Source organism: Sapajus apella, unplaced genomic scaffold (assembly GCF_009761245.1).
Source record: "Sapajus apella isolate SASKATOON/1434 unplaced genomic scaffold, GSC_monkey_1.0 scaffold159, whole genome shotgun sequence".
Lineage (NCBI taxonomy): Eukaryota > Metazoa > Chordata > Mammalia > Primates > Cebidae > Sapajus > Sapajus apella.
The window spans coordinates 668,597-692,041 of NW_022437099.1; the positions used below are offsets into that span (position 1 = coordinate 668,597).

The following is a 23,445-nucleotide window of genomic DNA, read 5'->3' on the forward strand; positions in this document are numbered from 1 at the left end:
GGAAACACTTTAGGAACTTCAACAGAAAGACGATGTCTCGAGGAGAGGATCTGGCTGTTCAAACCGGCTTACCTGAGCGATCTGTAACATCTCGGGGTTGAGTCTATTCAAATGCAGGACGAATTCCGCGAAGCCTATGAGAGCCAGCTGGATGGTGAACATCTTGCGGAACGTCCAGTAGTCCGTGGCGTTGGGGAAGGTGTGCAGCGCCCACTCCTTCAGCATGCTGCGCGGCACCATGTTACTCTGAACCTCCTTGAGGATGTCGCGAAGGACCTGAAGTACATCGATCCATGACGCTTCCACCTAACTCACTGATTTTTTTTTTTTGCAAAAGGAACACTCTCAAATTGTAATTAGTCTTTAACTTAGCAGCAAGAGTAAATTCTGGTGAGAAATTTGACACACGCATTGTTATTTGACTGAACACGAGGAGGCAGAAGATGGCTCTGTTTCCCTCTGGGGTTCGCCGCCGTCCCCTCTAAAGCACCAATGCAGCTGGTCTGCGCCAAAGCCTGTTACCTGATACGCGACACCTGACGAGAATGCAGGTAAATATCGAAATACTTCCACCCTTGCTGACCACAGAATTTATCAGACCAATTAACACAACAAAACAGCCGATGCCAGCAGCGCCACTTCCAACCAAGACAGTATACCAAAGACAAACGTTTCACAAACTGAAGGAGCTGCTGTAACCACATACGCCACACTTGCGACTGATCTCTGGACTGGAGACTCATAGGCCACTGCAGACACCACCACTCGGTAAGAGTTTGCTGAGTTAATGGAGCTCCTGTTCGACCATTTGGTATAGGCCCGGGGTCTTTTCTCAGTTAAGTCCGACCTCCGTGCTCCGAAGGCCATGAGAAAGCAGGCCCTTCTGCTGGCAAGAACAGGGCAGGCCGCCCACGACACACGCAGCTCGTTTCCTCGTCTGTCAAATGGCAAGAAGCACTTCTGAGACCTCAAAGATTTCCAAAATCTGCTCCTCAAGCAGTGAGCATGCTGCCAAAACCCATCAAAATCAACTTTTTCAGAACTCTAGAAATTAAAGGCTTGCAACAGTCTGAGGAAAAGGCTGACTCCTGGTGAGAACAGTGAGTGCGCTGCCAGTTCACTGTGCGCCATTCCCACTCACTTCTCCCCAGCTCCACAGGCGCCTAGAAAACCAGCCGCCTCACCACCGTGGGAGTTGTGAAAACCAGCAGCCTGGCCAGGCGCGGTGGCTCACGCCTGTAATCACAGCTATGTTGGAGGCTGAGGTGGGAGAATCACTTGAACTTGGGCGGTGGAGGTTGCAGTGAGTCAAGATCACACCATTGCACTCCAGCCTGGGCGACAGAGAGACTGTCTTTAACACAAAACAAAACCAAACAAGCCTGGACACGGTGGCTCATGCCTGTAATTCCAGGTTTGGAATTACACTTTGGGAGGCTGAGGCGGGCAGATCACCTGAAGTCGGGAGTTCAAGACCAGCCTGATCAACATGGATAAACCCCGTATCCACTAAAAATACAAAATTATCCGGGCGTGGTGATGCATGCCTGTAATTACAGCTACTTGGGAGGCTGAGGCAGGAGAAACGCTTAAACCTGGGAGGCAGAGGTTGTAGTGAGCTGAGATCGTGCCATTGCATTCCAGCCTGGGCAATAAGAGCAAAACTCTGTCTCAAAAAAAAAGAAAAGGAAGAGAGAAGAATGACAGAGCAGAATTTATAACAAAACAAAAAACAAGAGGCACAGAGAGGAGGAAGCGGCTCTGAAGCCGGAGTCCTCTGTGCTGTGTGCATCTCCCTCGGCCTACAGGCCCTGGCAGCTGCTAACCTGGAACAAACAGCCTGGTCGGTCACTCACGCTGTTTAGAAACGGGATGACTCTGAGGTCGGCACGTGTTTGTCACTGGCTTCCATGCTGTCGAAAGTTAATGTTGCCTTAAGAGAATAACTCATTCCTCTCCTGCAAATACCTCAGAACTGCCCACTGTCCTCAGAATGAGCAGGCCGTGGCCTGTGCCACAAAAATGTGCTGGTGTCGATTCCCAAGAGAGGCCATGAGCTCTGTCAACAGAGGTCGATCAGAAACAGGGATCCACGTCTCTGCCTGCACAGAGCTGGGAGACAGCACCTGACCCCGCAGCCTGGAACACCTCGGGCCCTGCCATGCCCTGGGCCACGGAGCACAGGGTGGGCTCAACCTTCCTCAACCAAACTAAGTCCTCCAGGAGCCGGGAGAACTGGAATAAGTCCCTGCAAGACTTGGGCAAGGTCACAGCGTCCACCTCTGTGGTCTCTCCTGCTTGGGACCCACACAAAGGACCTCAGGTGCACCTGGGGAGAGGCCAAAACAGCTGCTGCTGGGTGCTCCACACAATCCCCCAAAAATCTCATCCAGAGTCCATGCCCGCCCTGCCTCCTACCAAGGGCAAAAACGTGCAGGTGAAAGAGGGGCCTCCGGGGGCTGCAGGCAGGGCCACCCAAGATTCCTGCGGGATCCACACTCCCGGCTCAGGCAACCCAAACAGCTGGGCCCCACACTCCAGAGTCTGTCGCTTTCTGTATTTAGAAAGCATGGACAGTACACATACTGCACACGGCCTAACGCCCCAGCAGCAGCCCAGGTAAAGTGGATGAATGCAGACTGTCAACAGCCTCCCATCACCTCAGATCAGGTGTGGCTGCCAAATGAGACTGCCAGAAACTTACTTTAAAATTCTAACTTCAGAGCTTCTTTGTAAGTACAGGCAGAGGACAAGAGGCCTCTCCAAGGTCGAGGAATGACCCGTGTCCTATCATAACAAACCATCACGACAAACGTCCTCTCACTAAGGTCAATGGCTATCTCTCTACCATCTCACGAGCCCAATCAAGTTATCTTAAATGACGGAGGTGGCCCCCAGTGAACGCCTGCGTGTCTCCTGAGCACCCGTGTCCCCAAGCACCGGCCCACGCAGGAGGGCTACAGGCAGCAGCTCAGCCCCCAGCCCGGCCCCCACCCGCTGCTACCTGGTGGCTGGCTTGGGTCCCCCGAGCCTGCACCGTGGCCAGCCGGTCGTAGTAACGGGAGATGGGGTTGTCGTGTTCGATGCCCTTCTTGGCGCAGCGCTGCTTGTAGATCTCCACCAGGGAAAGTGAAGAGGGATTGTCCTCCACGAGGCGCATCTGTGGGGAAACCGCCACGACCCGGGGCACTGGGGAGAGGGGAGAGAAACAGGGCAGGCTGAGGGTGACTGCGGGCCAGTGCTCAGCTCCACTGTCAAGGCGCCACTGGGAGCAGAGCTGACCCAGCCCTGTGTGCCTCAGGGGGACCATGGAGGAAGCTGTACCATCCCTTTGCCCAGCAGATGGCACAAGGCTCTGATGGCATGAGCTGACCGTCAGCCTGTGTTCACAATCAGAAATGCTTAAGAAGGCAATTTTTAAAAGATGTCTTAAAAAATCAAAAAATTAAAGAATAGCCTGTAGTCCCAGCTACTTGGGAGGTTGTGGTAGGAGGATTGCTTGAGCCCGGGAGTTGGAGGCTGTCATGAGCTGTGATTGCGCCACAGTACTCCAGCCTGGGTGACACAGAGTAGGACCCTGTCTAAAAAGTAAGAACATGGCCAGGCATGGTGGCTCATGCCTGTAATCCCAGCACTTTGGGAGGCCAAGGCAGGAGGATCACTTGAGGTCAGGAGTTCAAGACCAGCCTGGCCAACATGGCAAAATTCTGTCTCTACTAAAAAAACACAAAAATTAGCTGGGTGTGGTGGCGCATGCCTGTGGTCCCAGCTACTCAGGAGAATCACTTGAACCCAGGAGGCGGTGGCTGCATTGAGCTGAGATTGTGTTACTGCATTCCCGTCTGGACAACAGAGTGAGGCGCCCTCTCAAAATAATAATAACAACAATAAACAGACTCTGCCAAATGTTCAGTCTTAGAGGCTTTCCTCAATCAGAGTCTACGGGAAGAGTCCAGCACTCCTGCTCTGAGACAGCTGCTGGCTAATGATGCAACCTTGTCTTTCAGCACCTAGGATGGCTATGCCCCATCTTTGGAAAGGCAGGAAAATCATCCCTGAGGTCATCTTGTGTGTTCTGTCCAGGGAAGGAAAGCCACTGGCATCAACCTGATCATCCAGCCCCATTAACGTGTAAATCCCTGTCCACACATGGTGACCGGCACTGTTCCCAATCACCATTCGGTATCTGAGACGTAGTTAATGAACCACCCGCCCAACAGGATGCTAACCTGCCCCGAAACCACTCCAGAGCCTGCCTTCCCAGTGACGTCATCTTGGGGAGCAGCACCAGACTTGTGTGCAGTTTCTTGATACAAAAGTAGAATAATAGTACCTACCCCAGAGGGCTGCTTCTGTATTAAATGATATAATACTTTATGAAAATATTAGGTTCAGGAATTCTTGTTCAGATACCTTGTTGCAATAAAGTTGGAGGGAACTGAGAGATTTCCAGAAGACGGCAGATTAAGCCTCCCCGGTGAGGGTCCCAATGGTGGCCATATCCAGGCTGCTGTAACCTCTGATGTGGAGTCAGGGGTGCGTGAGGTGCACAGATGATTCTGACTTCTGTGAACCAAGTGGCTAATTCTGTCCAATGTCAGTGAAGCCACAGCTGATGGCTCGCTGTCCTGGCTTCTACCCATAGAGAAATCCCCACATGACTCCAGGACACACATTAGGACTGCCAGGCCGTGCTAACCAATGTTGAAAAGCAGAGAAATCAATAACCCACAGCTGGGATCAACACTAAAGGTCATGTTACATATGTGTTAAAACACACACAGCTTTCCATGATGCATTTTGAGCTTTCTTCAGGCTTTAAAAAAAATCTACTTATTTTGAGATCTAGAACTTAAGGTTCAGAGATTTCAGGTCAAAAGGGGCTGGATCACGGCTTAGGTGGTGAAAGAAAGTTCCCATACAGGACTAGACGATATGCACTGCAGCGGGCTCTCGACCTCAGGGATTAGACGCTAAAATGTCATCACAGTGATTCTCGCCTCTGGGTAACATTATAGTAACAGCATCGCATCTACGTGCTGTGCGTAGAGTCGGACCACTCACGATAACTCAAAGATAGAGACTTCACTCAGAGGTTGCTTCCTATCAGCTACTTGTGCCCCTGACAATCTCTGTGGCCCTAACTGGGCAGCCAGACTTCCCCGAGTCCTGCATTTCACCCAGGAATGAAACTCAGGGAGGGCCCAGAGTGCAGCGTGTGACGTGGCTCGAGGCGCACTGGAAACCTGGTGTGTGCTGCTGCACCCAGGCTAGGCTCGGCCGGGTCCCCCAGGCTCCCTGGAGGAGAAGTAAAACAGCAGCACACACTGGCAGGTGCCGGCTCTCCCAAAAGCCCGCTGCATAGAGTGCGAAAGGACTTAGAACAGGGGCGTCCACTCTTTTGGCTTCCCTGGGTAACACTGGAAGGATGACCATCTCGGGGCACACATAAAACACACTGACACTAACGATAGCTGATGAGCTAAAAAAAAAAAAAAAACAGAAAAAAAAAAAAAAAAAAAAAAAAATCTGGGCCGGGCGTGGTGGCTAGCCTGTAATCCCAGCACTCTGGGAGGCCGAGACAGGTGGATCATAAGGTCAGGAGTTCAAGACCAGCCTGGCCAAGATGGTGAAATCCCGTCTCAACTAAAAATTGCAAAAAAATAAAAATAAAAAAATAAAAAAAATAAGCTGGGCGCAGTGGCATGTGTGTGTAATCACAGCTACTCAGGAGGCTGCAGCAGGAGAACTGCTTGAACCAGGGAGGTGGAGGTTGCAGTGAGCTGAGATCGCGCCACTGCACTCCAGGCTGGGTGACAGAGAGAGACTCTGTCTCAAAAAACAAAACAAAACAAAATCTCATAATGTTCTAAGAAAGCTTACGAATTTGCATTGGACCACATTCAAAGGCGTCCTGGGCTGCATGGAGCCCGCCCGTCGGACAAGCTTGCCTTAGAGAAAAGGTGGCCACAGCTCTCATCTCTCAGTGAGAAGCCTGAAAGCCCGGAGCTGCTCCTCTTGCTGAGGCCTTCCCTGCTCGGCACAGACTAGAACGTTTTCTGGGGACGCAGGTGGACCCTCGAAGGCTAAAGTGAGCTGCCTGTGGACCCTGCGAAGCGTGGCTCTCATACCTACCTGTGAAAAATAAGTGCCTCTTGGTGGTCTCCTTTCTCTTCTCCAAACAGGGGTTCAGCAGACGTAGCAGCTGCAACACACGCTCCTCCCGCCGTGACTCTGTGAGGCAGGCGTCGTTCATGACGAGGTAGGGGTAGATCTTGCCATTGTGCCCCCGGATGTAGAGCCGCCGGGCTGCGGTGTTGTGCTTCTGCACAATCTCCACCCGGGGCATGAACCTACCAAAGCGAGAAGCGTGAGGCGCGCCCTGAGTCTCTGTTACCAGTCCTTGTCTTGAAAAGAAACTAGAGTCGTCAGAACTGTCACGGGAAACAGACTGCGTAGGTCAGCTGTAGTTTTATCAATTTATCTGTACCCTGTCTCACCCTGATATGTAGAAATGGAGTCACAATATTTGAAATTCAGCAGCCAGAGATGGAAGTCGAGGAGGAGGGCCAGCGGGCCAGCACAGGAGCTAGATTTGGAGGAAAGGGCAGCTAACCTCTGGCTGTATGGGAAAGCAGAGCTGTGTCTGGTTCAGAAATAAACATGAAACACTTTGTTAAGGGAAACCACTTCAAAGCCCTTTCTGCATTTCAAATGAGACATAGCCTGCTCTGGGAAACATTACAATCGTCCGATTCTGCCTGAATACTGTGCTTCGAGTGTTTACAAAAGATGGGACACGCTATGTTTTGTCAAGTTCTATGGTGACTCAGAAGAAGGTCTGCTGAATGCAAACCCGAACTGCATTGAGGACAGCTAACTGGTCAGTGCGGGCAGAGCTTCTAAGGTGCCTGACCACTTAAATCTGAGAATCGTCTTATGTTCTCCCATGTCACAGAATCCGTGTCCCAAATTCCACAAAGGGTCCACCCCGGAGCTCCCACGGGTCTCCAGGTCCATGGAAGCCGTGGTTAGTTCCACCTGCCAGGCTGGCCCACTCACCGTGCGATCTTGATGTAATAATGTGTCGGCTTCGGCATCAGAAACTCCCCGGGAATCTCCACTTCGGCTGTCTGTGCCGAGAAATTGCTCAAGAACCGGCACTTTTCCTCTATGAGGAAGAATTTGGGGAGTTGCTTGGTTTTGGCCTCCAAGATTTTGATCCACTTTTTCAACTTAGAAATAAGATTATGAAGCTTCATGGATCCTGGAACACTGAAGTCAAAATCTTCAAAATAAAACATGATTAAAAATGTTTTTAGTCATCTGGGCCAGTTCTAAGTCACTGAAAAAAAAAAAAAATGCTCAAGCTGCCACCAGCTATGAATGACATGTTTGATACATGGTGTGGAGCAAAACAGTTTATGTCCTTTGCTCCCTAAAAGGCTGAAGGAACAACAGAAGCTCTGTCAGGGACCTCCCACTGTGTGGAAAGGAAGAGGAAAACAGGAACTGCCAGCCTGAAACCCTGTCCCCAGCCCCAGGCCCTTTCGGGAATGGTGTCATTGAGGCAAATTCTACCTCAGTGCGTGAGGCTCAGGCTCTGGGAGACACAGGAGCTTGCGGGCAGCCTGTGAATCCCAACAACCAGAAGCCCGTGTTGCCAGGGCCCAAAGACCAGTATCCAATGGCAGCCCCGCCTCTGAGCACCTGTGTCACATGGAGCCCTAAGGCCTCATGTCAAAGCCAATATTGTAATCCATGTGAGTCTAAGGCAGGGGAAAGAGCCACCCAGGACAAAGTGCTAGACTCCAAATGAGCCATGAGAAGGAACTAATGCAAGATACCAAAATGGCAAAAGCTGAAAACATGTTTCACTGAAGCAATTCAAAAATCTCTGGTCAATGTATTTCTCAAATTTTATTGAAACTCAATGTTTAAAAGATCAATTATATTAAAACGTCTTTCTGTAAAAAACCTTGACTTCCTCCCAAATGAGCGCCAGTGCTGGAGGGAGCCTCGTCACCCTAACTCACCAGGGTGACCAGAGGTCGGGACGAACCCAACAGCTTCTACAGCAAAGCAGGGGCCCTGTGGGAGCCATGAGGAGGCACCGTCCCCAGGCTACCCCAGGGCTGGCGTCCTGAGCCCAAAGAGAATACTGGCTGCGTCGTCGCGGCAGACATACCAGCTCAGAGCTTGGGGTATGCTGCTGAACCTCTCAGGGCCTCGTTTTTCTAACCCATGGGACAGGAGTAGGAATAATTTAACACCTACCGTGAAAGGATGAAATTAAACGAGGTAGCGCACAGGAGGCGCTTGGCGTAACACCCAGCTATTTGAGTGGCCTATGCCTGCCCACGCGCGATGACACCCTGCTATTCAAATGACTTGACCATCCCTGCCCACACCTGATAACACCCTGCTATTCGAGTGACCTGACCATCCCTGCCCATGCGCGATAACACCCTGCTATTCAAATGATCTGACCATCCCTGCCCACACCTGATAACACCCTGCTATTTGAGTGACCTGACCATCCCTGCCCATGCGTGATAACACTCGACTATTCGAGTGACCTAACCATCCCTGCCCACGCGATAACACCCTGCTATTCGAGTGGCCTGACCATCCCTGCCGAGTGATAACACCCTGCTATTTGAGTAACCTGACCATCCCTGCCCACGCGTGATAACACCCTGCTATTCAAATGACCTGACCATCCCTGCCCACACCTGATAACACCCTGCTATTCGAGTGGCCTGACCGTCCCTGCCGAGTGATAACACCCTGCTATTCGAGTGACCTGACCATCCCTGCCCACGTGCGATAACACCCTGCTATTCAAATGATCTGACCATCCCTGCCCACACCTGATAACACCCTGCTATTCGAGTGGCCTGACTATCCCAGTCAACATGTGAATTTGGTTGTCCACAAATGTCATCAGTTTCACGAAAGCCAATGTATTTTCTTGTGTGTTTTTTCCAACGGCACTTGTTTTGTTTCCCTTTCATTTTAAGCTCTGGCACCTCCCTCCTCTGCATCCCTCACAGTGCCACGACTCCACATGGGCAGGTGGCTGGAGAGGCACCTCCAGCCACCAACGTGAGATCCAAGGTGAGCATGAAGGTGAGATCCCCCAGCAGAGCTGCAACAGAGACAGAGGCCACCGCCAAGGATGCAGGCCACCGCACTGTTCCCTCTCCACACAGGACCAAAAGGTGCCACCAAACTCTGATCTAGTTCTTTTTTTTAACTCTTACTTTGAAATTCCTAGCAGGAAGTCTCATGTTCCTAAACCCCTCCTCCCACATCAGTGTCCTATCAACCCAGTGTGACGCCAACACCAAAAGGTGACATTGGCACAGTCCAAAGAGCTGATTCAGACTTCACCAGTTACGTGTGCACGTGTGTGTGCACGCATGTGTGTGTATGCACACACACCTCTGTGTGGTCATGTCATGTGTGTCACCTTGCAGAGCCACACGCACAATCAGTTGCTGAGCTGCACCATCAGCACGGGACGCCCTAGGTCACCCTGCATGGCCACACCTGCCTCTCCCCTGCATCACAAACACCTGGCCACCAAGAATCCCTTCTGGTGATGCTTCACAAATAAGAATTCTGCAGTACACGTCCTTTCCAAGTTGGCCTTTTGTACTCAGCATAATTTCTTTTTCTCTTTTTTTATGAGACGGGGTTTCACCATGTTAGTCAGACTGGTCTCGAACTGTTGACCTCAGGTAATCCACCTGCCTCGGCCTCCCAAAGTGTTGGGATTACAGGCGTGAGCCACCGCACCTGGTCATCAGCATAATTTCTTTGAGGTTCACCCACATTATAGTGTATCAGTAATTAACTCTTCATTGCTGAGGATGGGTATACTTAATGCATTCAATACCCTCTGAAAGGGCAGCTTTGACTTACTACAAATAAGGCAACAAATGCTCTGAATATTTGTGTACAAGTTCCCACATGAAGGGACGTCTTCGTTTCTGTGGCATAAATGGAGTGTGCCACTTCTTTTTCCCACCTCTTTACCGACATGTAGTTGGTAGCCAACCACAGGCAGCTCCGCGAGAGAATCGGACTGCTTTCCATGAACGTAGCACAGAGAGACTGAAACGGCCGCCCCTGTGAACGGGAGAGCAGGAGACGGACAAGTGCTGGCTGCGCGTGTCTGAACGCTGCTGCAGTCTGAGATGAGTCAGCACCCTCATGGCTGGCTTTTCCCAGTTTAAGTTTTGTGATTTTTTTTTAAAACATCAAAAGCCAGATGATCTGTTCCAATTCTGATTCTCTACTTTTTTGATATAATAATGTGGACATTTTAAGATAAAAGCATGCTGAATATCACTATTTTTTTTTAAGTAAAATATGACTTCCATAAAACTTTCTTCTCAGACTCTTCTGTTCTCAGGGGGAGAAAGACCACACATCACAAGCACTTCAAGAACAAGCCTGACATGAAAGCGCTTTGCATGAAAGACAGGGAGGATGGCACCTGCGTTTTACTTCCAAAGAGCATCTCCCTCAGCTGTGGGTTCACCTAAGGTGAGCCCAGTGTTACCCTCAACGCCCAACTCACACATCACGAATGGGAGCCGCACCCCCAGACTGCCTGGAGCCACTGCAGGGCATGCGGGCACTTCAGACAGATTCAACCCTGGTCACGCTGTCACTATCGAGTGTCCTTTCTGATTACGGAGATAAAGATTTTCTTTCATGTGATTTAAGTTTTTTTTTTGAGACAGAGTCTTTTTTTGCTCTGTCACCAGGCTGGAGTGCAGTGGCACAATCTTGGCTCACTGCAACCTCTGCCTCCCGGGTTCAAGCAATTCTCCTGCTTCAGCCTCCTGAGTAACTGGGATTACAGGCACGCACCACCACACCTGGCTAACTTTTATATTTTCAGTAGAGACAGAGTTTCACCGTGTTGGCCAGGATGGTCTCAAACTCCTGACCTTGTGATCCACCCACCTCAGCCTCCCAAAGTGCTGCGATTACAGACATGAGCCACCACACCTGGCCGATTTAATATTAACTGTGTCCTCTAAGACACAACGGTCTTTAGAAGGTACTTTAATGATCACAAATGTGGACCACTTATTCTATGATTTAACCCATCAGTAAAGAAAGAATGGGAAAAAGATCATTACAAAAGCACTAAGTAGGGTACTGTAGAGCAGCTGGAAGGTATGGTAGGGACCACGCTCTGGGCAGGTGAGAAAGAGAAGGGGGCCGGGCCAGGACTGCCCAGTGGGCCTCGGTCCCCCAAACCCAGGACAGGGTGCCCCCAGCCCAGCCTGGCCAGGACCCTTCAGGGCACTAAGGTGGAAGGGAAACGTATGGGCCCTGCTCCTTCAGGATGCCCCAGGCTGGCCCACAGCTCACAGGCCCTCACAGGGCCCCCTGATCCCAGCGCTGGGGTGGAGAGCTAGGCAGGGGCCTGCCCCACTAGTTGGTCAGTTGCCCACATGACACCGGGTGGCAAGTGCTGAAGACAGCAGCAGTGGCATGCTGAACCCAGACCAGGGCTGGCCCCAAGGCTGGAGTGCGCACGGTGTGGCCTGGAAAGATGAAAGGAGTTTCCCAGGCTGGAGAGAAACACCATGAGGGACGGGCTTCCCTCACTGGGGTAGCGGTTTCCAGTTTGCCCAAAACAGCAGGATTTCCATAGTATAGGTAGTACGAGCTCCACATCTTGGCCTGTTATCCAGCTTCTGCAGTCCCAACTCCACCAGCTGGAGAATGAATGGGGTCTGCATGAACTCCACTCTAAACTGAAATACATGGCCAGTCACGGTTGCTCACGACCGTAATCCGAGAACTTTGGGAGGCTGAGGTGGGTGGATCAGTTGAGGTCAGAGTTCAAAACCAGCCTGGCCAACATGGTGAAACCCTATCTCTACTAAAAATAAAAAAATCAGCTGGGCATGGTGGCAGGTGCCTGTAATCCCAGCTACTCTCCTGAGGCAGGAGAACTGCTTGAACCCGGGAGGCAGAGGTGGCAATGAGCCGAGATCACGCCACTGTACTCCAGCCTGGGTGACAGAGTGAATAAAACAAAAGTAAAATAAATAAATAAACTGAAATACAGACTGTGGTGCTGATATCCTTTTCTTCTGATTGTTACTAACAATTACTCATAAAATTAAATGTTGTCAGACGACTGAGAAGCTCAGGAGGTGAACTGCTGGCCCTGGCAAGTATTGACGATGGAGATGAATCTGGAAAAGCAGAGCCCGTCCAAGGTGGAGAAACCAGCATCTACTTGGATTTGCCACAGAACTTCAAGGTATTTGTGAGTGGCAATTCAGATGAATGCCTTCAGAGTAGTGGCTTTGAATACACCCTTTGCTTTCTCCCTCCACTTGTGCTGAACTCTGACTGCCAGATTATCCATCCTCCTCCCTAACATCATTCACACTTAGTGGCAAGTGGCTGCCACCAACTCAGCTATTTGCTCTATGCAAGCACTTAGACCACCTATGGGAGAACCCCGTGGCAGTGTGGTCCTGTTGGCCTGGATGCAGTTTCTGAAGCAACGGACCCTGGTGCATCCGAATAGTGTCTCTCTCTCTCTGAGCTCAAGATGGGTTCTCAGAAGAAAGTGCAGAGGACAGCTCAACCTTTCCCAACACAGAGCTAGATTGTGGAGGAGCTGCTGGGTCTCACGTAGACCAAGAGGAAATTGTGGATGAGGGAGCTGTGTAGGATGTAGAATCACTGTCAAGTCTGATCCAGGAAATCTGGACTCTGATCAAGCTCAGCAGATAAAATGCTTTAATAGTACATTGTTCCTGTACAGTATCTGTTTCTCTGAGAAGCTGGGTAGTGAATGCATGTACTTCATGGAGTGAGGCATGTGAACTGCAAATCCTGTCTGAAGGACTGCTTTGAAATCTAGATCAGATAGCTGGGCATGGTTGTGCACACCTGTAATCCTGGCTACTTGGGAGGTAGAGGCAGAAGAATCGCTTGAACCTGGGAGGTGGAGGCTGCAGTGAGCCAAGACTGAGCCACTGTACTCCAGTCTGAGCAACATAGCCAAGACTCTGTCTCAAAAAAAAAAAAAAAAAAAAAAAAAAGGAAGATCAGAGATGGCCAGGTTCAATGCATCAACTGCCCAGAATTGAAGTGCCCTTTGGCGGCCACTCCTGGTCAGGTCGAAGAGCCAGTGGAAGCAGAGTTACCTGCCTGTCATGGCTGCCTCCTTCTCCTGTCCACCGTGGACCTGGTGGCAGATGTGGTGTGCTGCCCTACCCGTGTGACCAGCTGCCTGTAATGCAGGGGCCTGGCTGTACCACGGGCATCTCCTCCAGCTGCAATTTTGCCTTTGGTAACTTGTGCAGACTGACCTACCATGGGGCCTCTCCATGTAAGGTGACCACGGAGGAATTCACAGACTTACAAAATGAATACCTGAAAGCCGATGAGGCCAATAAAAGATTTCTGAAACAGAGGTAAGGTAAGAGGGTGACTCAGAACGTACTGGAAGAGATGGAAAGTGAGGAGTGGCTGGACGAGAACTCAAAGAGGTGCCATGCTGTGGAACTCCCACAGAGAAGTTAGATGGATGTAACAGGATGCCATGTACTGGCTGTATGCAGTATTTCTGTTGGGTTGGCATGGGTTCTCTCTCTAGCAAACCCTTAAAAACATTTCACCAACCCTGCTTCACTGTGTTGTAACCAGCTGCTTCATGCTTGGATGTGAATGGAAATATTTGGGAAGATGAGATTGAAGACTAGTTAACTACTGCTCAAGATATGGAGGTGGATTGGTTTTCCCTTATCTTTTGCCAAGTACACAAAGTAAGCTTGCAGGATATTTACAGTACTATTCATTCACTCTTCCCATGTAGAAGATATGGAAGAACAAGGCTTATATTTTCATGTGGAACTACTTGTTAAGGTGCGTTCACCCATTTTTTTTTCTTTTTTCCATATAAATAATGAAGAAAATTTTTTTAATATAAGTTGAGAAATTATAAGCCAAAGGTTCAGAAAATGAAACTACAGAATATTAAATATTATGATGTGCCCAAAGCTCTGAAAAGTTAAAAATTAAATATTTACTTTCTTCCCCAAGTTTTAAGTAAGAAGAAGAGGGGTCAAGAGTTAAACTTAGAGCCCCCCTTTTGTCTCTGGGAAGCATCCCTCTAAGACATTCTGTTGGATCTCCCTGGGTACAACTCCTTATAACTGGGGTGGGTAGAAAAGCCTTATGGAAATGATGCTGACAGCCTGATCTCATTTACTCCGTGTTACTCGCATTCCTTCCAGCCTAGGCTTCAGCCAAGTCAGTCCCCTTTGGAGGGAGCCCTTTACTCTGTAACCAACTGGATGGTCCAGTGTCATTTTGACCTACTGCTTTTCAGAATAGATAAGTTTCTACATATAATAATTAAAGAAAATTTTTAATACCACAAACACTGTGGGTCACTTGATATTTATTATGGAATATGTGGTCCACTGGTTTCAGGCCAAATCTAGAATCTAGTGATACTGGTTCAGGAAGAATCTAAGTTCTAGTTGACTTTCCTGGGCAGTAGAGCCTAGATTCAAGGGGACTTGTCTTTGCTACTTTTGTTCCATGTTCTCTCTTTTTACCTTCTGTGTGTAGGGACAATTTTAATATTAATTCCAGCAACACGTTTTTATTTCCTCTGATGGACTAGGAGAAAGCCTAATGTATTTCCAAGCTGAATGTTCCTGAATTATCTGCACTCTGAACCTGCCTTTACCACTAGAGTTCTACTCTTAACTTTCTGAATTCTTTTTAAAGATGTCTAACAAGCTATGGGAATTTGGCTTCCCACTCTTTATTTATTTATTTATTTATGCAACAGCAGTCTTTTGGGTGATAGTACCTGTTTCTTTTTCTGGGTTCTGTTGTTTTTTTTTGAAAAATTGTCTTTCCTTTTAGTTTGGTGAGTGGCTTGGTAGTAAAGTAAGATTTTTTGGAGAAGAGGATAGAAAAACTGAACTGCAGCTTGAGAACATCTTTTTTGAGACAATCTCACTTTGTCACCAGGCTCTTAGAGTGCAGTGGTGGGATCTTGGCACACTACAACCTCTGCCTCCCAGATTCAAGCAATTCTCCCACTTCAGCCTCCCGAGTAGCTGGGATGACAGGCGTGTGTCACCAAACCCAGCTAATTTTTGTATTTTTAGGAGAGACTGGGTTTCAACATGATGGCCAGGCTGGTCTTGAACTCTTGACCTCAAGTGTCCCGCCCATCTCGGCCTCTGAAAGTGCTGGGATTACAGGCGTGAGCCACCACGATCAGCAAGAACATATTCTTTTTTTTCTACTTTGTTATTGAAAATTGAGGCAGGCATCACTTTTATAACTGTTTTAGGTGTGTGTCCAAAGAGTCAGCAAAGACTGTTTCTGGGTTGTCAAAGAGGATGCTTCATCTTAAAAATAAAAATCAGATTTAAACTTATCTTACAATTAGGACAGAGTTGCTGCTTCTTGTGCTGTTACCAAGGCAACTAATCATATTTTAAAATTGTTTGGCATATATTCTTAAAAGGAAAAAGGTCACAGAACAGCATCTCTTCCTTTTACCTGGGCTAGTGACTGAGCTTAGGTTTTAGGGCCCATGTTTTGTTTAAACCAGATAGTTTCATGGACTGCCATTTGGGATGTTTTGTATAAAACTGAAGTTAATTTAAAGAATAAGTTGAAGATAAGAAATGAAAATTAAAATGTTTGTTCTGCTATTTTAAAAAAGCAGTAATTAAGCTTGTAAATGTGAATGATTCAATGTTTCTTTCACCTCTGGGAAAGTGTAACCAGACAAATCTCGTTTCACATGACAATCACTCATGTGCTGACGCTCAAGAGGTGAAAGGCTAGGGAAGCTACTCAGGTGGCTGAAGTCACATCCTGGCACAGGAGCTCTCAGTGAGAGCTGGCAAGAGAGCCCGCCACACTCTCCCTGCTAGGGTGCCTTAAGGTCAGTGGGACGGAGGCTGAGTGACGAGTAAGAAGCAATGTGGTCCAGGCGGCACGAGAAGCAGCTGTGCCTGTGCACACAGCGGTGGGCGTGGGTGTATATGATGGGACACAGGTGCGTAGATGAGACACGGGTGGGTACACTGGGACACGTGTGTGTAAATGGGATGTGGGCATGTATGATGGGATGAGGTAAGTAGATGGGACACAGGTATGTAGATGGGACGAGGATGATGGGACACAGGTGAGTGGATGGGGTGTATGACCGGATGGGGGTGCGTGGATGGGATGGGGTTAGATGGAATGGGGGTGTATAGATGGGACACGGGTGCATACGATGGGACATGTGTATAAATGGGATGTCGGTGTGTAAGATGGGATGAGGGTAAGTAGATGGGACATGGGGATGATGGAACAGGGGTGATGATCCCTCTGGGCTGAAGGAAATTAGACTCCTTTCCCTCACATCACAACATAAGAGGCAAAGCCAGGAGCTAAGCTCCTGTGGGTCTAGGAAAACGCATTAACCTGAACTACAGACAAGCACTGAAAATGCATCTCCCTACCATGATGCCCAAATCCACAGTGGGCTTGCACTTAGCTTGTCACTGTGGGCCCTGTCCCTGTAAATCCTACAGGCTCACCTGGACCCGTCTCCCACCGGCTCACCGGGGAGCGTCTCCCATGGGCCCACCGGACCCTGTCTGTCAGCAGCCTACCAGACACCGTCTCCTACTGGCTCACTAACACTGTCTCCCATTACCCCACCCAGCGCCGTCTCCCACTGGCTTACCAGACCCCATCTCCCACTGGCTCACCGAGACTCCACCTCCTCCTGGTTCACACTAACACTGTCTCCCACCACCCCATCCTACACTGTTTCCCGCCAAAAGCAAGTGAAGGAAGGGTCTCAGAAAGGCAGGAGGGCAGTGTGGCCTGAAACCATGCATTTTCTATCCCATTTTGGATCCTGGCAGCTTCTGCTCCACACCTGAACCCCTCACTAGGGAGAAAAATGTGTGGTCTCAGCTATGTGCTCTGAAGTCTGCGTTGTAAACAGAGTGTAACCAGTGTGCCCAGTGCAGTGATCAGAAAACCAACTATACAATCAGCTTTGACGCTGAAGACAAGGAAATCAGCATGCAGAACTCTCCCAATGGACAGGGAAGGAAAATCAAGACTCACCCGTCGTGAACTGGCCTTTCAGCTTCTGAAAGACAGGGTCTTGTGCAGTGGCCTGCGCCCGCCTGGCCAGAGATTCAGAGGCTGCGCTGGAGAACATGGTTGAGACGTTGGACACGTTCTCCAGGCCCACCCCAAACGTGCTCACCAACTTCTTCACAAAATTGAGAGTGTGGGGGGTGATTTTAGCATCAGACACTGCTCCGCTTTTCTCAAACGCCACGGAATAACATTTCGCCAGGCCCTGCTGGAGCTGCCTGAGAACCTGGTAGAAAAGAGCCAGAAAGAACTGATAAACAGAGCCCACCACTCCAGGACCAGCAGCCAAAAGCACCTGTTAAGTGTGGCCCTCCCAGCCTGGGTCATCTCTGCACCACCCCCAGGACCCGAACACAGCAGACATGAAATCAGTGTGTGCAAGAGATGGGATGCCTGTGTGCCACGTGGGAGCAGGCGCTTTTGCCTTTGGGGAGTAAGGGCCTTGAACATTAAAAAAAACAAAAACAGAAAAGTCCCACATTTCTGGATCATACACCCATCTGCGATTCGCCATAAAATCCCCGTATTTTCAGGTAGCCATACCGTTCCCACTGCGTGTCTGTGCACACATGAGACTTCCACAGCAGCACAGAGCTGGCCCTGGGGCTCAACCAGGTAAGCATCCGGGCAGTGAGGCGTGGACTGTTTTGTCATCAGCTTAAGCCAGCGTAATATTAAGGAAGCGGTCTACTATCATTATCAAACAACCCCACATACCTACAGTTTCCCATGTCTGGAAATTATAACCCTGTTACTCACGCCACCGCTCCTACTCACACCTGGTTATCAGTGGCACTCAGGTCACTGAGCACAGAAAAGTGAGCACGGCCAGCATTTTAACAGCAAGAAGTGGCTTCCTCAATTCCACCCTCTCGTGTGTCTTCTGCTTTGAATCTTTAAGGCTGTACTAATGCGCGGAGATAGCTCTTTGCCTGGTCCATGGTTAAGTTTGACAACAAATATATAAAAGGACCAGGCAGCCAAACATCAAGGTAAGAGAGCCACAGAAGCAGAAAGAACAACACGTCCCCTCTACAAGGAGCTAGCATGTGCAAGATCAGAGCCAAATACCTCTTCATGCCAATTTTCTCTGAACCAGACCATCTGATCGACGATGCCTTCCAGGGAAGACAGAAGGGTGGGGTGGAGCTCTCGCTGCATGTGCATGATTCGGCTGCAGCGCCACATGGGTGCTGTTGCTCTTATGGGCCCTGGATCTGATGCAGAATGGGACTGGTTACCCACTGAACTTGGCTGCTGCTGTCCAGAATCTGAGAGCAACACACACAACGCCAGTGTCAGCGCAAAACCGACAGACGCCAGGGCTCGGAGCGCTGCAGGACCCACGGGCCAAAGGAGTGCTGGTTCCTGCTGGCGTGTAAATCCTCACAAGACCACTTCCCCAGGGACTGCGTGGGAGAAGGCCCTGGTTCTAGGCGCAGGTGCGCTGAGGGACACGGGGACGGACAGCCCAAGTCTACAACACGACTTCAATCCGTTCCATTAAATACACCCGTGTATGTGTTTCAGGAGAAAGCGGGTGTGACAACATGCCGCCTGGTGAGTCCAGGTGAGGGCACACAAAGGTTCCCCGAGCACTCTTTTTAACCTGTTATGTCTGATCATCCTAAACATAAATGTTTGGAAAAATACCTGACAGTATGTTACACGTTCCTTGCTACCATAAACTCAGAGAACCTAAAAGCACTTAATAGGAAATAGGTTTGGAAAACCAAACCAATACTGCTTTTGAAAAATACAGTCATTTTTCCCTGTGAGATACATTGTAGAACCTTTAATGCCCATTTTTTTTCTGAATTTACCTCTCTATAGTTAGTCTTAAAACTAAAAAAACCTTAATTTTCAAATGAGACTGACTCCCCAGAAGACAGAGCTGAAATATGCCACGCAGCCCCCATCCACCGCCTCTCACCAACCAAGCACGGTCCACGGCCCTTAGGAGACTCAGCCTTGAAAACAAGGACAGTCAACAGTCCTCTCATTATTTAAAGTACTGTGCTTAGTGGGTAACTGAAACCACCAAATCAGTTGTTTCTTTGCATATGAGGGCTATTCAATAGAGATTAAAAGTCTTACACTGTGAGTGAAATTTCACCAACATCCAGTAAGACTGACTTCAATGCTGATTCTTTTCACAGCTGAAGTTACTCCTCATCTCTCTCTCTCTCTTTCACACACACACACACACACACACACACACACACACACACACAAACACACACGGCACCTGGCATCTGTGGTGCATATCAGGATGCACTTACTACTAAGGAGGAAGGTGAACGTTACAATTTTCTGAAGCTGAAAATTTCACATATTTTTTCTATCTCTGGATCAAATTGCTCACATAAATGAATGCCTATTACATCCTGGCAAAGGAGAGACTTGACGCAGATCAGGCTTTGCTTCCTGCCCTACAGCGCTGCCCAATGAGGAGAGACTGGCCACAGCTAGGAGTGAGCTGCAGGGCAGGGGGTGGCTGTGGTAGTCTGTCTGGATGTGGGGCGCCCCCTGGAACAAGCCCTTCCCGGTCTGGCCTGTGGGCCTCACCCGAGACGTACCGCTCTTGTAGCGTTCCCGCTGTTCTATTTTCAGGGTCAGGTATAGGGTCCGGATGGGAAAGTAGACCGCTTGGGGATACACGCGTCCAACCTGCTCAGAGACAAGACGTTATAAACAGCGCTGCTCTACAATGAGCTCTGGATAATTTGTACTGAAAATAACCAATGTCAAGTGAGAAACAGGTTTCTGATCTGCCTTTGGACCAAGGAAGCAAATACCGTAGCACGAATCTGACGCACAAGGCCAGGTTCAACGGCAGCAAAATACTTAATTCACTTTAAAAGAGCCAAACCACATCAACACATGCATCTCATCAACTCTACCTAGGAACTGTGAGTGACAGGGAAACATGCTTTCCTTCCAGGCAGTAAATTTGAGGAAGGCAAAGTGCATGTGTCCCCAGATCTCACAGAGGCAAATAAAAAACATACAAATACCAGTTAATCTTTCTGCCAGGCACAATTCACTGTGGACTGTGAACTAATTTCATTATTAAATAACTTTATTCTGCATAACTGCAGCTGGGAGGAGATGCAGGGATATTCAGCTAAGAAACTCCAGTTTTACTGAACTGGAGTGCTGTGGCTGACAGGACAGCACCATGTCACTTGGATCCTTCAGAATGTGCCCGTGAAATAAGAAAGGAATAACATCTGAGCTGTGACAGGCCCAGGCGGCTGCTCCTGTACCCAAGAAGTTCCACGAGTGACAGGACCAAGTAGATGGGATCTGCATCCTAAGGATAAACGCTACACAGAACGCTCGGGTCAAACACACAGCTGCCTCCTCAAGGAAACCAGGGCATCATTTAGGGCCCACACAGCACAGGTGCTGCGCACAGGAAGGGGCTGGAGGAATGAGTGGGCGGAGCACACGGGCACAGCTCCTTCCTAAAGACCTTTATGGACTCCTGCAGCACTTTGTGATTTTAAAAGCTACCACAAAGCTGCTGTGTCCCAAACCTCGCTGTAGCTGCACTTCCGCCATTTCTGGTCCTTCCGCTATACCTGGATCTTTACAGAGGTGAGGGACTTTCTGGAACCATTCTCAAGAGATGGTTATGAGAGCCTTTCCAGAGGGCCCTGGCCTGTCTACTTCCCCAGCCCTGCCCCAGTGCCCTCGAGAACCGTGGGTTCCTGACGATACAGCTCAACTGAAAAAAGGGCAACAGCCACAATCACGTGCACGTTTTAGTTTACGGGCAGCTCCAAAGGGCACCCAGCACACGACAAAAAATCAGAGGAAAACTACCAATCAGATACAGGGTTCACTGTCTTTCTCAGGGTACCAACTGGCAGTTGTACATTTTAACAGAAGTTTATTTTACTTGCATTATTTATGGGAAAATGTTTAAGAAATTACGATTTTAACACTAAACTGCTGTATTAGCTATTTCATTTCAACTATGATTTAATAACTTTTAATTATGCTCTATATTAAGTAATATATAGATGATTACGTCTTCCCATCTCTTTAACTTATTTTTAATACTTTGAGCACTCAAATTTACTTTCTGGGATAAAAAAGAATGACAGACGAAGACACAATGTTTTGTGTCTGTGAACAAGACCACCCTGTTCTTCCCACCTGGCTAATGAGGTTCAAGAGCAGCTTTCCCTCTGAGCCAACCAGGCAGGTGAGCAGCTGTGGGATCCAGGCCAGCCACTGGATGGGTGGCACGCCAATGCAGTACTTGTCAACAGCATCTGCCAAAGTGTTTTTGTCGTCATCAAAACTCAAAAGCCACAGCACCTGAGACAGGAGGAGAAATTCTAGAGTTGAATGACAATTCTGAAGTCCTCAAGCAAGCAACTTTTTCCCCAACATGACAACACTGTATAGCGCAGCTTCACTGGCCATATAACAAAATAGCCTTAGAGGGCCAACATTATTGCTAAACTTAACATAAATCTTACAGCATATATAATCTAAAATTTAAATAGAGATTTTCTCTTTAGTTTTTTCTTTCTTTCTTTTTTTTTTTTTTTTGAGATAGTCTTGATTTGTTGCCCAGGCTGGAGGGTAGTGGCGAGATTTTCGCTCATTGCAACCTCCACCTCTCAGGTTCAAGCGATTCTCCTGCCTCAGCCTCTCCAGTAGCTGGGATTACAGGTGCACACCAACATGCCAGGCTAATTTTTATATTTTAGTAGAGATAGGGTTTTGCCACGTTGGCTGGGCTGGTCTTGAACTCCTGACATCAAGTGACCCACCCACCTCGGCCTCCCAAAGTGCTCAGATTACAGGTGTGTGCCACCACTCCTAGCCTCTTGATTTAGTTTTAGTGACAATTACTCACTGATCTAATCTACTGGCTAGCAGTGACCAGTGACCGCAAGACAGCAACAAGCAGGTGGCTGGAGGCTGCCCACCTGCTAGCTCACACTCATGATCTCATCCAAACAAAATGAACTTTTGCGAAAAATCTCAGATGCTTATCACCCTGGCATCAGGTAGGCCACACGCTGACAGCCAGGTGTCCACGGACGACTGAAACAATTACAGCTGGGTATAAGCAACCTGAAGCCAGGCACTGAGGCAGTGTATGTGTAGCTGTCTCTGCAGTCAGCTTTAACTGCCATGTGCTGGTGTACATTCCAGATTTTTACTTAAATTGAGGAATTCTAAAATATCCAAATCTTTAATGGACAAAATAAGAAAGGAAACAATTTATTCTTAGGTTAATTCTGGATTTTGTCTGCTTCTTGGGGGAAGACAGGAAGCAACATGAAAGAGGAACCTCAATGTCAAGTGCATTTCCTTCAGTGAGCAGGTGGGGACACCCACCCTGAGCTCAGGGATGCCAGGGGTACCGTGCAGAAAGAAAACCCACAACCACCCAGCATGTAGGCTCTGTGGCTGTACAAATGGCAGCCCTGCAGGGGAAGGCGTCCAGGAGAGAAGTCCCAGCCCCAGATCCCCTCCTCAGCCGACTGCTGGGTGTGAGCTCTCACAGGCAGTGCTATACTTGAGCTCCCGGCAAGGTTTTGCCACTCGGAAGTTCTGGGGCCCTAAGAATGTCCAAGTCTCAGTCTTCTCAGCTTTAAAATGGAACTGTGAAAGATGCTTCAAAGAGTGATGACCATTAAGACTTAAGGCATAAAATCATGCCTCACACTCAACATGGATGAGTAAATTGTAGCTAAAATTTGGTCCAAACCAACCGATGGCCTCTGGTCAAAGCTTGTTCTTTTGGTCTCACCTTGGCTAAGTATTTCCTTGATTTGCTCTCGTTCTGATGCCGGCACGCGTGCAGGTAGCAGGTGATGGCAGACACGCCAAGGTGCAGCTGCCGCTCCTTCACAAAGATGTTCTCCAGGTAGTCACCCCACATGGCCCAGGCTTTCACCAGCACGTCGTGCATCTGCACAGCTGCAGAGAAGGCTTTGTTTGCCTCCTCGGACCTGTGAGAAGATGGAAAACCAAAACGTGTATCTTTTTCAATTGAAGCAAACTTCACATAACCTAAAACTAACCATTAAAAAATGCACACTGTAGGACATTTGATTCATTTACAATGTGGCACAATCTGCCCCAAAAGCAGTCGCTCTGAACCCCTCCCGCCTCCAGCCCCTGTGAACCTGCAGTCTGCCCTCTGTCTCTGGGGATTGACCTGTTGTGCACATTTCATTCAAACTGAATTGTACATCATGTGACCTTTTGAATCTGGCT

The 23,445-nt window shown here is 48.8% G+C and overlaps 1 protein-coding gene and 1 pseudogene across 20 annotated transcripts in view; one reads left to right on the top strand and one right to left on the bottom strand.

The window, feature by feature from the left end:
• Positions 1–23,445, bottom strand: part of TRRAP (transformation/transcription domain associated protein) — a 135,680-nt gene that overhangs the window by 1,857 nt on the left and 110,378 nt on the right. For 15 of the 20 annotated variants that reach the window (XM_032266562.1, XM_032266565.1, XM_032266572.1 and 12 more), the window contains 9 exons: positions 22,976–23,177; positions 21,361–21,525; positions 19,773–19,863; positions 18,265–18,464; positions 17,158–17,419; positions 7,063–7,288; positions 6,136–6,353; positions 3,005–3,189; positions 73–276 (listed from right to left, as the gene is read on the bottom strand). In XM_032266562.1, coding sequence (XP_032122453.1) covers positions 73–276; positions 3,005–3,189; positions 6,136–6,353; positions 7,063–7,288; positions 17,158–17,419; positions 18,265–18,464; positions 19,773–19,863; positions 21,361–21,525; positions 22,976–23,177 — 1,753 coding nt within the window. Of the gene's footprint in view, positions 1–72; positions 277–318; positions 938–3,004; positions 3,190–6,135; positions 6,354–7,062; positions 7,289–17,157; positions 17,420–18,264; positions 18,465–19,772; positions 19,864–21,360; positions 21,526–22,975; positions 23,178–23,445 lie in introns of those variants that run through there. The other 5 variants (XM_032266576.1, XM_032266574.1, XM_032266571.1 and 2 more) reach the window with 3 other exon arrangements.
• LOC116541994 lies at positions 12,028–13,757 on the top strand (annotated as a pseudogene).